The 13032-nt window shown below is 42.6% G+C and overlaps 1 protein-coding gene across 2 annotated transcripts; it reads left to right on the forward strand.

Annotated features, from left to right (window-relative positions):
* Positions 1 to 183: 183 nt before the first annotated feature.
* esf1 (ESF1, nucleolar pre-rRNA processing protein, homolog (S. cerevisiae)) lies at positions 184 to 13032 on the forward strand. Of its 2 annotated transcripts, none has more exons than XM_063199559.1 (14): positions 184 to 359; positions 618 to 1122; positions 1837 to 2174; positions 3041 to 3154; positions 3399 to 3514; positions 4134 to 4286; positions 4726 to 4843; positions 5092 to 5293; positions 5865 to 6071; positions 7198 to 7322; positions 7875 to 7965; positions 8560 to 8648; positions 11052 to 11201; positions 11553 to 13032. In XM_063199559.1, the coding sequence occupies exons 2-14, from the start codon at positions 672 to 674 to the stop codon at positions 11904 to 11906; spliced, it is 2508 nt and encodes an 835-aa protein (XP_063055629.1). In that variant the 5' UTR covers positions 184 to 359; positions 618 to 671; the 3' UTR covers positions 11907 to 13032. The 2 variants fall into 2 exon arrangements, with proteins under 2 accessions (XP_063055629.1, XP_063055638.1); XM_063199568.1 differs by having other exon boundaries at positions 219 to 359; positions 593 to 1122.

The following is a 13032-nucleotide window of genomic DNA, read 5'->3' on the forward strand; positions in this document are numbered from 1 at the left end:
TGACGGTCTTCGCTTAGAAAAGTGTTTTAAATGTAAAACTAAAACATTTTACAGCCAAAACTGTCACAATATTCAATTCTATACTAAAATGTGAAAAGACCGTGTTTTAATCGTGGAATAAGATGGTGTGGGATTGTAAAGGAAGCAAATTGTTACAACTGTTCCCGGTGCGTTTTGGGCTGTGTGGGTTTCCGTAGAAGATGCACAGCATGGAAGCAGAGCATGACGGGAACACACGTGGAGATTGGTGTGTGTTTTTATGCGACTATGTTTGCCGCAGACTGGTGTCCTTAACGTTTTTAAGCTCTTTTCCTACATTATCTGTCAATGTAACCACTGACGGGATTCACATTTGACAGGTATGTCATGTTAACTATGTCTGTTTCATAGATCATGTTCTACAAGTTGTTTAGTACCCCATTTATCCCCATGTAGTTGGATAGCAGTTAGCTATGTTGTCAGCTTACTTCAGATAGTAATGGAAAATAACACAACACCCAGAGCATATTTGTATTGTATAAGGAATATATTAAAGCAGTGTGCTGCTGTAACTGTGCAGCATCACTTCATGGTCTACGTTTGCACTCAACAGCCTTTTTCACGTCCCTGCCCCACAGGTTGGTGCAACAGAGAAAACGTAACTCTTTCGGCAGTAAAACAGAAACACAGACATGTCTTCCAAAAAGAATCAGGATGGCGACGACCGCTTTCTCAAAGTCAAAAAGGACCCCCGGTTTTGGGAGATGCCCGACAAGGACCGCAAAGTCAAGATTGACAAGCGTTTCCAGTCCATGTTCCACGACGACCGATTCAAACTGAAGTACACCGTCGACAAGCGGGGCAGACCCGTCAACCACACCTCGGCAGAAGACCTGAAACGGTTCTACAAGGTGTCAGACTCGGATCTTTCTGACGACGAGCAACAAGAAGTAAAGAAAGAGAAGAAGAAAAAGAAAAATAAGAAGGCAGAGGTAGAGGAGCATGAGGATGAAGAGGTCCAGGAGGAGGATGAAGATACCCCAAAGGAGAAGAGTTTGAACGAAGACAAGAAAACCTCTAAACAGAAGGACGTATCACTCAAGACAGCAAAGCCAACCAAAGGGGTGAAGGTTTATGAAGAAGGTAAGTGCTTCAGTTTGAAGTGAAAGTGGCTGAGCAAGGAGTAGAGTAAAATGCTGTAAATTCTTACCGGTGGCAGATGGACACTCCCAACTGAGATCACTCCCGGACGTGTAGCCCCAGGTGGTTTTATCACTCCCAGACGTTCGATCCCACCCGATTATATTTCACGTATTATCATACACTGCCACATACAAGCAATTTAGGGTTAGGGTTAGGTTTAAAGTTAGGGTTAGGGTTAGGTTTATGGTTATGGTTAGGGTTAGAGTTAGGGTTAGGGTTAGAAAAAAAAACTAACATCAAAAAGATAACTAGCTCCGTTATATGGCGGTGGGCTCGATAGTCTGGCTAGTGGGAGCGTGCTGACCGGGGAGCGATTGGGGTTGGGAGCGACAATCTGGGAATCCTTCCTTACTTGTCATACATGTCACAGTGCACACTTACCATACAGTCTTTGCTATGGACACTACATTCAAAGGAGTTGTAATACAACTCCTACTTGTTTGAAAAATATTTACTTAACAAAATAAGCATGTAACACTGCGAGGCCACAAAGAATAGTACTTAAATTGTGTGTGTTTGTTTGTGTGTGTGTGTGTGTGTGTGTGTGTGTGTGTGTGTGTGTGTGTGTGTGTGTGTGTGTGTGTGTGTGTGTGTGTGTGTGTGTGTGTGTGATTGGAATGGTTCCAATGCACCACAATATTGTTGTCTGGACAGGTGAGGAAGAGGAGGAACCAAGTGATGAAGAGGGAGATGAGGAGGATGACTCTGATCTGGACGAAGGTCTTTCAGAAGGCAGTGAGGAGGAGGAGGAGGAGGACGATGATGATGATGATGATGACGACGACGATGATGATGAAGAAGGTTCTGAGGATGAAAGTGACAGTGGGCCAGATCTGGCAAGAGGGAAGGGCAACATCGAGACCAGCTCAGAAGAGGAAGATGATGACGATGACGACAAGGCTGGTGAGGTGGATGACTTTCTTCGTCGCGAGGAAGAGGACATCATACACGACTGGGGCGAGATGTGGAAGGATGCCCCTCGCACTGATGATGTGAGCGATTGATCTGCTTCAAAACACACGCATTCATTTAGTTAATCACATGAACATTCTCTAGACATTATTACCACATCCCATGTTTGTAACTAGTTACATGAAAACATATAAAATACAACTTTTTTAATTGTATTTTATTGCAACTTTGAAAGAAAAATGTCTGCACACTTAAATCCCCTTTGTGTTCTTTTTCATAATAGGCCGAGCTTTCGGTCTACTGACCTTCCGCAGACCTCAGAGCCCTGAGGAAGGTCAGTAGACCGAAAGCTTGGCCTATTATTAAAAAGAACACAACAGGGATTTAAGTGTGCAGACATTTTTCTTTCAATTTTACACAGTTTTTGTTTATGTTTGGCACCTTTTAATCGAGAGTGCTGTGTGATCGGGCTAAACACATTTTATCGCAACTTAAAATATCTGCAGCCAAGCATCTGATGACGCCAGTATCTTGCCAGGGCCTTTTCATAATATTTGTCTGAGTCTTGTGTTCGAGATGTTCAGGCATCTTGCAGTGTGTAATATGAACATGATGAAGGTACCAGAGGAATGTTCTTCCTAATGCCGTAATTTCCGCTCTATCAGCAGCCATTTTTTTTCTCATGCTTTGAATCCTGCAGTCATGTCATGGTGCGGCTAATTTATAGCTTTTTACACGTGACGAGCACAAAGTGAGAAGAGTAACCGGTAGTTCTAATGTCTTTAAAAAAAAAAAAAACATATCCCATGTAACATATGCGGCTTATGTAGAGGTGCAGCTTATATATGTGCAATTTTTTGTGTGGCTTTTATAGTCCAAATATTGTATTTTTACGGTTAAAAAAATATATTTTTAATATTTGTGTGTTATTGTTGTTGTGTTGAAGATGTCCAGGCGTCTGGCGGTGTGCAACATGAACTGGGACAGGATGAAGGCCAAAGACCTCCTGGCTCTCTTCAACTCCTTCAAGCCCAAAGACGGCGTCATCCTCTCTGTCAAGGTAGAGTTTTCCAATCATGGAATTTGAGCATTGTGTGTACTGTCAGGGGATATCATGGATTTTTTGCTTTTCCTCCTTTGTCTCTCGTTTTTGTTTTGTCAAAAACACTTCCTTTCTCTCTAAAATGTGCAACATTGTAAGAGGCGAAATCTTTAAGAAGCTTCTTATGTAAGATCCAAGTCACTTTGGATAAAAGAGTCAGCTAAGTGTAAAGTGATGTAATGTAATGATGGATGTCCTCCAGATCTACCCGTCTGAGTTTGGTAAGGAGCGTATCCAGGCCGAGCAGACCCAGGGCCCGATGGAGCTCAGCGCACTCCCAGAGGACTTTGATGACACCGGAGACACCGAGGAGAAGAGGTAAGGCCACTACAGTCAAGAGGTGTACAAGGAAAATACAGTAAATAATGATGACGCCGAGGAGAAGAGGTAATGCCACTACAGTCAGGGGTGTACAGTAAATCAGGGGTATTCAATTAAAAGTCACCAAGGACCAGTTTTCAAATACCCTCCAGTTAAGGGGCCGAACATAGAATCTGTATGACTGTGAGCAGCACGGTGTCTGAGGTTAGGGTGCAAAACAAGCAGATAGCTTTCCAGACAGAACAGATTCACTTCTCTATTTCTTAGTAGCCATAGGATGGTCTATTTATGACACTGTTATAGATAAGATTTCACTCTCATATGAAGAGATAGGAGAAGAGGTAAGGCCACTACGGTCAGAGGTGCACAAGGAAAATACAGTAAATAATGCATCGAAACTTGGTGAATAAATGCAGAATATTTAGAATGATGGCTTGTGCTCCACTGTAACGTTTGAAGAACTATATATAATGGCAATCAGCTTTTGTGTGTTTTTCTTTCACTCAGTCCGAGAGTAGTCTATCCAATAGAATATCAATAACAAGCCGCAGTGAGTCATTTTTGCAGCTGTCCACGTGTGCATGTTTTCAAATAGTTGTGTTTGTCCGTCTCTTAGGCTCTACAGAGAGAAGATCAGGGACTACCAGTTCAAGCGTCTGCGGTACTACTACGCGGTGGTAGAGTGCGACTCCGTGACGACGGCCGCCAAGATCTACGAGGAGTGCGACGGGTTCGAGTACGAGAGCAGCTCCTCCACCATCGACCTGCGGTGAGGAGAACAACCAATCATAAGTCACCAATGGAGTTCGCAAGAGGGTGAAGTCACTTTGTATGTGGCGCGGGTTAGCATTTTAGTAGCATCCGGTTTCTGAGGAAAGATCCCTATGGTAGATAACATGGGAAAATTACGTTGGACAATTAGGTGCAGTTTTACATCAGTTTGCAGTGTCAGCATTTTGAAATGACATTTTCGCTTATTACTGATTAACAAATTTGCTGAGAAAAGGTCAATAGACCGAAACGTCGCTATTAAGCGCTGCAAATGTAGACAGTGTGCGGGAACTTTCTTGTCTCAGATAAATGAAAACAAAAATGTATTTCCAGGACCTTTTAGTGATTCCTAATGAAGGTGCGTTTGTGTGTGTGCGTGCGTGCGTGCGTGCGTGTGTGTGTGTGTGTGTGTGTGTGTGTGTGGGTGTGGGTTGCAGGTTTATCCCAGATGACACTACATTTGATGAGGAGGAGCCCACTGACTCTGCTGTGGATGTGGACAGCACCAAGTATCAGCCCAAAGTCTTCGAAAGCGCCTACACCACCACTGCTAATGTGAGCACCCCCCCCCCCCTCTCTCTTTCTCTTTCTTTCTCTCTCTCTCTCTCTCTCTCTCTCTCTCTCTCTATCTCTCTCTCTCTCTCTCTCTCTCTCACATACAGTCACACATATATTCCGTCTTGCTCATGCTTTTAGTTTTAGTTTAGTTACACAGCAATTGAATGGATTGAAATGGTGTCTGTGTGTGTGTGTGTGTGCATGCGTGCATATGCATGTGTGCGTGCGTGTGTGTCCTCTTCCAGGTGGAGTTGACGTGGGATGAGACGGACCACGATCGCGTGACGGCCTTCACCAGGAACTTCAAGAAGGACGAGCTGCTGGACATGGACTTCAAGGCCTACCTGGCCTCCTCCAGCGAGGAAGAGGAGGAGGAGCAGGAGGAGATAGAACAAGGGGATGATGAAGAAGAAGAGGAGGAGGAGCAACCTGAGGAAGTGCCAGAAGGTATATTGTGACTTCAGAAAGGGCATGGGTATGGGTAGCCTGATTATCATCAACGTTCAAATCTCCTCGAGACTTGGTCTGACCAAGAGCATAACAATGATCATTTCCCAAACGGCATGGTTGTTTGCTTCCCGACAAAGTGAAAGGAGTTCTGCATTGCTCTTGACCTGACTAGTCGCAACGCCGAAGGTGTTGCGTCACTAGGAAGGCACGGCCTGGCTAGGGTATGGGCAGTCATGGGTAAGCGATTAGGGTGCCAGACTTTGGCAGACTAAACGCTGCAAGTAAAAAAGTAGTTTTTGTCAATCAAACAAAAAAAAACTTAACAAAAAAACGCAAATTACAGTGGTTCGGGGCGAGTGCTTTGGATTTCGTTTCTGTCAAGGCAGCTGAGCTATTGGCTGCTGGTTTACACCAAGATTATACACAGAATTTTTAATACTGAATACCAACAATTCGTATTGTATTCAGCATCAAAGCCAGTATGAACCTGGCTTGATGACAATTGATGTTTGAAGAACATTTTCAGTTCTTTGATTCATTCAAAAGTTTCTATCCCATGTTGTTTCAGTTCCTGAACCTGTGGTGGAAAAGGAGGAGGAGGCGAAAGAGAAGACAAAGGTCAAGAAAAATGATAAAGCAAAGGAGAAGAAAAAGATGAAAAAGAAGCCTAAAAAAGAAGACCAGATCGCCAAGTACCGAGAGCTGCTAATGGGCATCCAGGAGAAGGAGAAGAGCAAAGATCGGGGCGTGGAGATGGAGGTTACCTGGGTACCAGGTGAGATGTGGATGGATGGATGGATGGATGGATGGATGGATGGATGGATGGATGGATGGATGGATGGATGGATGGATGGAATAAAGGAATGAGTGAAGGATGGATGGATGGATGGATGGATTGATAAACAGAAGGGAAGTAATGGAGGTGAGCGAAGATGGAGGTTACCTGGCCTGGGTGATGGATGGATGGATGAAGTAAAATAATGAACAAATGGATTGGAGGGGAAGTGGTGGGGAGGGGGCAGGTGGCCAGATGAGTGGATGAGCACAACAATTACCTCCTCTTATTATATGGTGTGACGTCATCGGTCGAATGCTCCATTCATTTCAACGGGGCTCCCCAACGTTCGCACGTCTGTTATTTTTCGATAACGGACGGGTTGGTCTATAACAGACCGCTGTCAATGGCAACAAGACTTTTCACTGCTAAAGCGACTTTTCAACAAGACTCTAATCAGCTGCTGTGATAGACAACACCTGTTGTCCTGGCTACCTAGCTGTTGCCTAGCGGTGTTCCACAACGGCACTGTTTTGTTTTGCGCAGCAACAATCTTTTGACATTAAAAACTATAGGCCTAATAGACTTAACATTAAATAGGCCTAAAGAAATGTCCCCGCCATGTGTGAATCATTTAAGTATATCCATATAATAAGCGGGTTAACTTTCGGCGAGTCGGTCGCTTTGTGGAATAGCAGCACTTCAGAGAGAACAAGACCCCTCCGCTCCGCGTCGGGGTCTAAAGATTCTCTCTGTCGTGCTGCTATTCCACGGTAGCGACCTTCTCCCCGAACGTTAACCCTTACTTAATGTATGTTCTCTACAAGTCTTCTGTTGTCCAGTCTTGCACTTTAAATGTCTGTATGAGCACTGTCTATGTCCATAATGTCTTATGTCCATGTATAAGTACTGCCTATGTCTATACTGTCTATGTCCTTACCTAGATTAGTCTATGTCTGCATGGGAAAGCAAGAAATGTAATTTCAAATTCTTTGTATGACCAGTGCATGTAAAGAAATTGACAATAAAACCAACTTGACTTGACTTGACTTGATGATGAGTGAATAATTTGTATGAGTGAATGTTTTTTGTATGTCTGTCAACATGCGTGATTCTACTTCATCAGGGTTGAAGGAGAAGACAGAGCAGCTGGTGAAGAAGAAACTGGAGGCGGAGAAGGATCTGACGCCCTGGGAGGAGTACCTGCAGAAGAAGAGGGACAAGAAGAAGGAGAAGAGGCAACAGAAAAAGGTGAGCACGCTGAAGGAAAGGTGCAATAATCATACAATTATCGTACAGTACCGTACCCCTCAAGGGTGTAAACAACGCGTATGTGTTGGAGGTCTCCTTGGAAGTCGCTTTGGTCAAAGGCGTCTGCTAAATGTAATGTAATGTAATGTGTTCAAACTCTTGACTGGGACCGTATACTCTATGTGCACATATTTTTTCTGAGTGGGATGCTGTGCTGTGGCACACTGTGCTAAGGTAACCCACATCACAAGCCGAAGATTGCCCATGGGGACACCGGTTCGAATCCGGTCTGGATCATATCCCAGTCCTTTCCCATCTCTCCCCCATAACATTTCCTATCCTAATGAAGGAAAAATTGCCCAAGAAATGTATTTTTTTTCCCAAGACAAAGCACTCATTTAGAATAATAGATGATGTTATGATGCATAGACATAGAGCATCTCTCTCTCTCTCTCTCTCTCTCTCTCTCTCTCTCTCTGTCTTTTTTTTCTCTCTCTCTCTCTGATCATCCTTATCCATTATCCATCCTCTGATTATCTCTTCTTTTTCCAGGAGGCAGCTGAAGAGGCCATCAGCGATGACGACCTGCCCTCGGACGTGGACCTCAATGACCCCTTCTTCTCCGAGGAGCTGGGCACCACAGGTGGGAGCAATTTCACTTATTTCAGTTGGTTTAATTTTTTCTTTTTTCTTAATAGGCCCAACCACAACCCGTTATGGGGGAACCTATGTTTTCTTTCTATTACGTCCTTTTTGTTTTTTGGTTGTTTGTTCTTTGTATTATTGTTATATCTTTCATATTTTCTTTTCTTTCTTTTCTAAATATTTTTTTTATCAATCCTCAAAATATACGATGTTTAATACTTTATGGACTGGTTTTCATGTTATAAACATTAATCCTCAAAACATGCGGTGCTTAACACTTTATAGAGTGGTTTTCTTGTTATAAACCAGTATTGGTTACATGAAATGAGTACATGAAATATTTTGATCATTTGTTCAGATCATCTACAATGCTTTCTAAAATCTATATTTTTCTTCTCTTTCTTTCCTCTTTAGCACATTGGATGACATTTGTGTATGATGATGCGATGTAAACACTATTTCTAATTGCTATTTTCAGGCATAGAATTATGTATCTGCAATATGCACTGCATAACAATAGCTATCACAAAAAGCAATATCGTTCAGATATGAACAATTTTATTGTGTTTTTCCGATTTGTGTTGGTCCACAGGCATCAAGGGTAAAGGCAAGGGCAAGAAGAACAGGAAGGAAGTGGAGGAGAAGACGCCGGAGGAGATGGAGGAGATGGAGAGGCAGAAGGTAACGATGTTCATGTGGATTGGAGAGCTGTGCTTTATTTAACCCAGGGGTGTCAAACTCATTTTGGTCCGGGGGCCGCATACAACCCATGTGGACCTCAAGCGGGCCGCATTAGTAACATCATCGCAAAAAAAGAAAAGAAACGTAAAGCAGAGGATTAGTGTTCAGTACTATCACGTTTTAAATGTGTTGAATATGTTTTTTTTTTTTTTACATCCGGGCCGGATGGAACCCTCTGGCGGGCCGGATGCGGCCCGCGGGCCGTATGTTTGACACCCCTGATTTAACCCCTTAGCGTAGAGCAGGGGTGGAACTTAAGTTGTTTCCCACCAGTCTATGGTTGCATTCCAATATGCAGACTTGCGTCCTCCACTTGTGCTTGCGGCCTCGCCCCAGGAAGTAATACGTCGTGATAACACTGACAATAGCCTTGTATTTCAATATCTCGCAAATGCTCAATTGTTAAGTAATTTTCTCATTTGCAAACTGGATGGTGAATGAAGAATAGTCCCCCAAAAATTGTTGTAGCTAGGCTGACAGCGGGGAAACTTGAGTCCACAAGCACAAGTGGAGGAAGGGAGTTTGCATATTGGAACTGTACAATCTACACTGTGGCAAGTAGATTTTAAAATCTACCAGTCACTCGCCATTTTTACCAGTCAACTCGTAAGATAATAATAATAATTGGTAATATATTTAGAATTTTTAGATGCAATTTCCTACATTGTAATCAATTTTAGGGTGAATAATGGAAAATCCCATCTTACAAAAAAAATCGCTTGGACATTCAGGCTATTTATAGCGTGAGTTGAGGTGAAAGTTTTCACCTGTCAAATAGACTGGTGGGTTGACAAATTTACTCGTCACCGCTGAAAATGACCTGTATTTGGCGGGTGGTCAGGTGTAAAGTTTCAACCCTTTGCGTAGATCCTCTGTTATAACCTTGCTGTCTTACTTTGTAGAATTCTTGCACCTTGGCCAGGTGCCGTAGGCGTGGAAGCTCCCCCACACTGTTCACATTTGCTGAGTTTACTTGCAATGTTTCAGTCTATTGACCTTAAAGTAATTCTCTTGAATAGACCGAAATGTCACAAGTAGACTCTGCAAATGTCAAAAGTATGCAATAACCTTATTGTCATCCAAATTGCAATTACCAAGTCTTAATCGGTTACTGAAGACTCTCGACATCTCGACCACTTGGGTACCACAACGGAGAACAATCTTGACTGGGAGTACCCAGAGCGACTGGATGGCAGAGCCAGACGGCTTGTGCTGGATGAGTGCAGTTCTCTTCCAGTAACATAAGGCGTTAGTAGGTTCTTCAGATAAGCTGGGGCCGTTCCTGTGATGGTTTTGTAGGCAAGGGTCAATGCCTTGTGCTTGATCCGGGCGGCGATCGGTAACCAGTGCAACTCAATAAATAGAAAAGTAACATGGGTCCTTTTGGGTTGATTGAATATCAACCGTCTTTATGATGTAGTTGAGTGTTTTCAGCAAAGAGTGCATAGGCCCGTCGACGAGCCCATCTACAGTAAGGGGCTAGCAGCTTGTACTATTCTTTCAGATATGTGTTTAGTAAATTTAGATTTCAAGTGTCTGATATTTTGTCAGTGATTCATTCTGATCTTGCATGTGTTTACATCCATAACCCTGCATGTGTTTACATTTACTTGTGTGTGTGTGTGTGTGTATGCGTGTGTGTGTGTGTGTGTGTGTGTGTGTGTGTGTGTGTGTGTGTGTGTGTGTGTGTGTGTGTGTGTGTGTGTGTGTGTGTGTGTGTGTGTGTGTGTGTGTGTGTGTGTATGCGTGTGTGACTGCACACTAATTGCAAGGATTTCGGTGCTTGTGTATGTCTTTGTTTGCATGCAAATTTGTTGATAGACATGTGAATCCTGTATAGGCGCCGATTGAAGATAATGATCTGATCTTAGATAATATGTATATTTATTCGTCTCTGTGTTTGTACCTGTTGATGGGTGACGACGAGGGTGATCAGCATAAGCACTTAAAGGGACACTGTGTGAGATTTTTTGTTGTTTATTTCCAGAATTCATGCTGCCCATTCACAAATGTTACCTTTTTCATGAATACTTACCACCACCATCAAATTCTAAGTATTCATTATGACGGGGAAAAGAAAAGGGGGATCTTCTCCATGGGCCGCCATTTTGAATTTCCAAAAATAGCCATTTTTAGCTGCAAAAATGACTACTTGGACCATACTAGAAAATATGTGTTTATTACTTAGAAAACTTTCATATAAAGAGCAACTTTGGTGATAGCCAACCCAGTTTCAATGAGCAGCATAGTTGCAGTACCTTTTTTGACCATTTCCTGCACAGTGTCCCTTTAAGACAAGATGATATATTTCCTCAACTGTGTGTGTGTGTGTGTGTCCTGTAGGCTGAGATGGCGTTGCTGATGGATGACGACGAGGGTGATGCGCATAAACACTTCAACTACGACAAGATCGTGGAGCAGCAGAACCTCAGCAAGAAGAAGAGGAAGAAGATGATCAAGACCAACACACCACTCGAGGAGGACAGCTTCCAGGTCTCTCACACACACACACACACACACACACACACACACACACACACACACACACACACACACACACACACACACACACACACACACAGGAGGACAGGTTCCAGGTCCGCACACACACACACACGCACACACACACACACACACACGCAAATTAAATAAGTAATAATACATTAATTAATTTCCAGTTCAGCAACACCTAACACACATTTTCCATATTATTTTTATCTTACTATTATTTTTATTATATTTTTTGTTTTGCTAGTGAGACCATGGTGTATGGTGATATTACACTATAAACAATAAATATTATATTATTATTATCTTCTTTTTTTCCCTCCTCTCCTGACACAGGTGGACCTGAAGGATCCCCGTTTCGACGCCATGTACACCTCCCACCTGTACAACCTGGACCCCTCGGACCCCAGCTACAAGAAGACCAAGGCCTCGCTGAGCATCGTGGAGGAGAAGCAGCGGCGCCGAGAGTTCAAGGAGAAGAGACAGGAGGAGGAAATGGAGGCCAGGAGGAAACAGGAAGCGGAAAGCAGGAAGCACGGAGTACTAGAGGATGGGGGTAGCGCCACGGCAACGACGACGACAACAACGGCTAAGAGGAAAGATATGGACGCTAGTTTGTCATTGCTGATCAAGAATATCAAGAACAAGACGGAGCAGTTCCAAGCCAAGAAGAAACAGAAGATGTCTTGATTAGATTCAAATTGATGGACAATTGTTGTTTTTTTTGGCTGTTTAACCTGCAGAAACCAGAACGAAATATTCAAAACCACTTTACTTGATGCCGGCGTCATCAGGATGACATAACTGTGTCATGACACAGTCATGAGCGAGTCATAAACATGGTGTCCTAAATATTTTATGGTCATAGAAAGTTGACGTTGTTAGGGCTGTCTTTGCCATAACCGAATGTCACTTGATGATAAAGTCATAAAATGTTTATGACATTGAAGTAATGCTTGTGTCACATGAATGACTGCATCACGACACTCGTGACATTATTTGTTATGTCATGCGTATGACACCTGCGTCGAGTAAAGTGTTACCAAATATTCTCATACCATCCATGAGGAAAGACATGGATCCTGGTCTGTCGCTGCTCATGAAGAACAAGACTGTTTCAGACTCGGAAGAAAGAAAATGGAATCTGACTACCGGTACATGGTCATTTTGGCAATTTAGCCCCATAAACCTGTGGTAAAAAAATCCATTCATCTAAAAAAAAAAATCATCTATTTACACACAAATGTGTGTATTATGAGTGTGTGAACTAAAACTCACTGCCTTATGACTGGAGGCATCATCTTTTGGACATTTTGTGGACTGTTCAGCAATTTTATAGCTCTACTTCATTCATTACTATAGGATATATACGTTTATAACTTTTGACTTGAGCCAGTCATCATGATTAAATACAACTCAAAAAGAAGTCAATGAACTGTTAAAAGTTTTTATTCATTTATTTATTGTTTTGATTTTGATACCAATGCACACAATCATGAGTCTGTCAGTTGGCACTTAACTTGAACACAAGGTAGAGAAGATATGAGGAGTACAGGTATGTGTACAGTATGTGTGTACAGCGCTTCCCAAAAACCTTATACACACTTTAAATCATTGTAAATGAAGGTGTTTTCTTTATTATTTATGTACGTTTTAAAGTGTAATAGAATTCACACACATTGTTTTTTTGTTTTGTCGCCACCTATTCTTAAACTGGCATTCGTTTTGGATTCAAATTTATTGGAATTGTGCATTCAATTTCAGTTACTCATTGCAGGTCTCATTGCGAAGACATCAGTTTGAGAATAGGTGATGA

This window comes from Engraulis encrasicolus, chromosome 1, assembly GCF_034702125.1.
Source record: "Engraulis encrasicolus isolate BLACKSEA-1 chromosome 1, IST_EnEncr_1.0, whole genome shotgun sequence".
In the NCBI taxonomy this organism is placed as follows: Eukaryota; Metazoa; Chordata; class Actinopteri; order Clupeiformes; family Engraulidae; genus Engraulis; species Engraulis encrasicolus.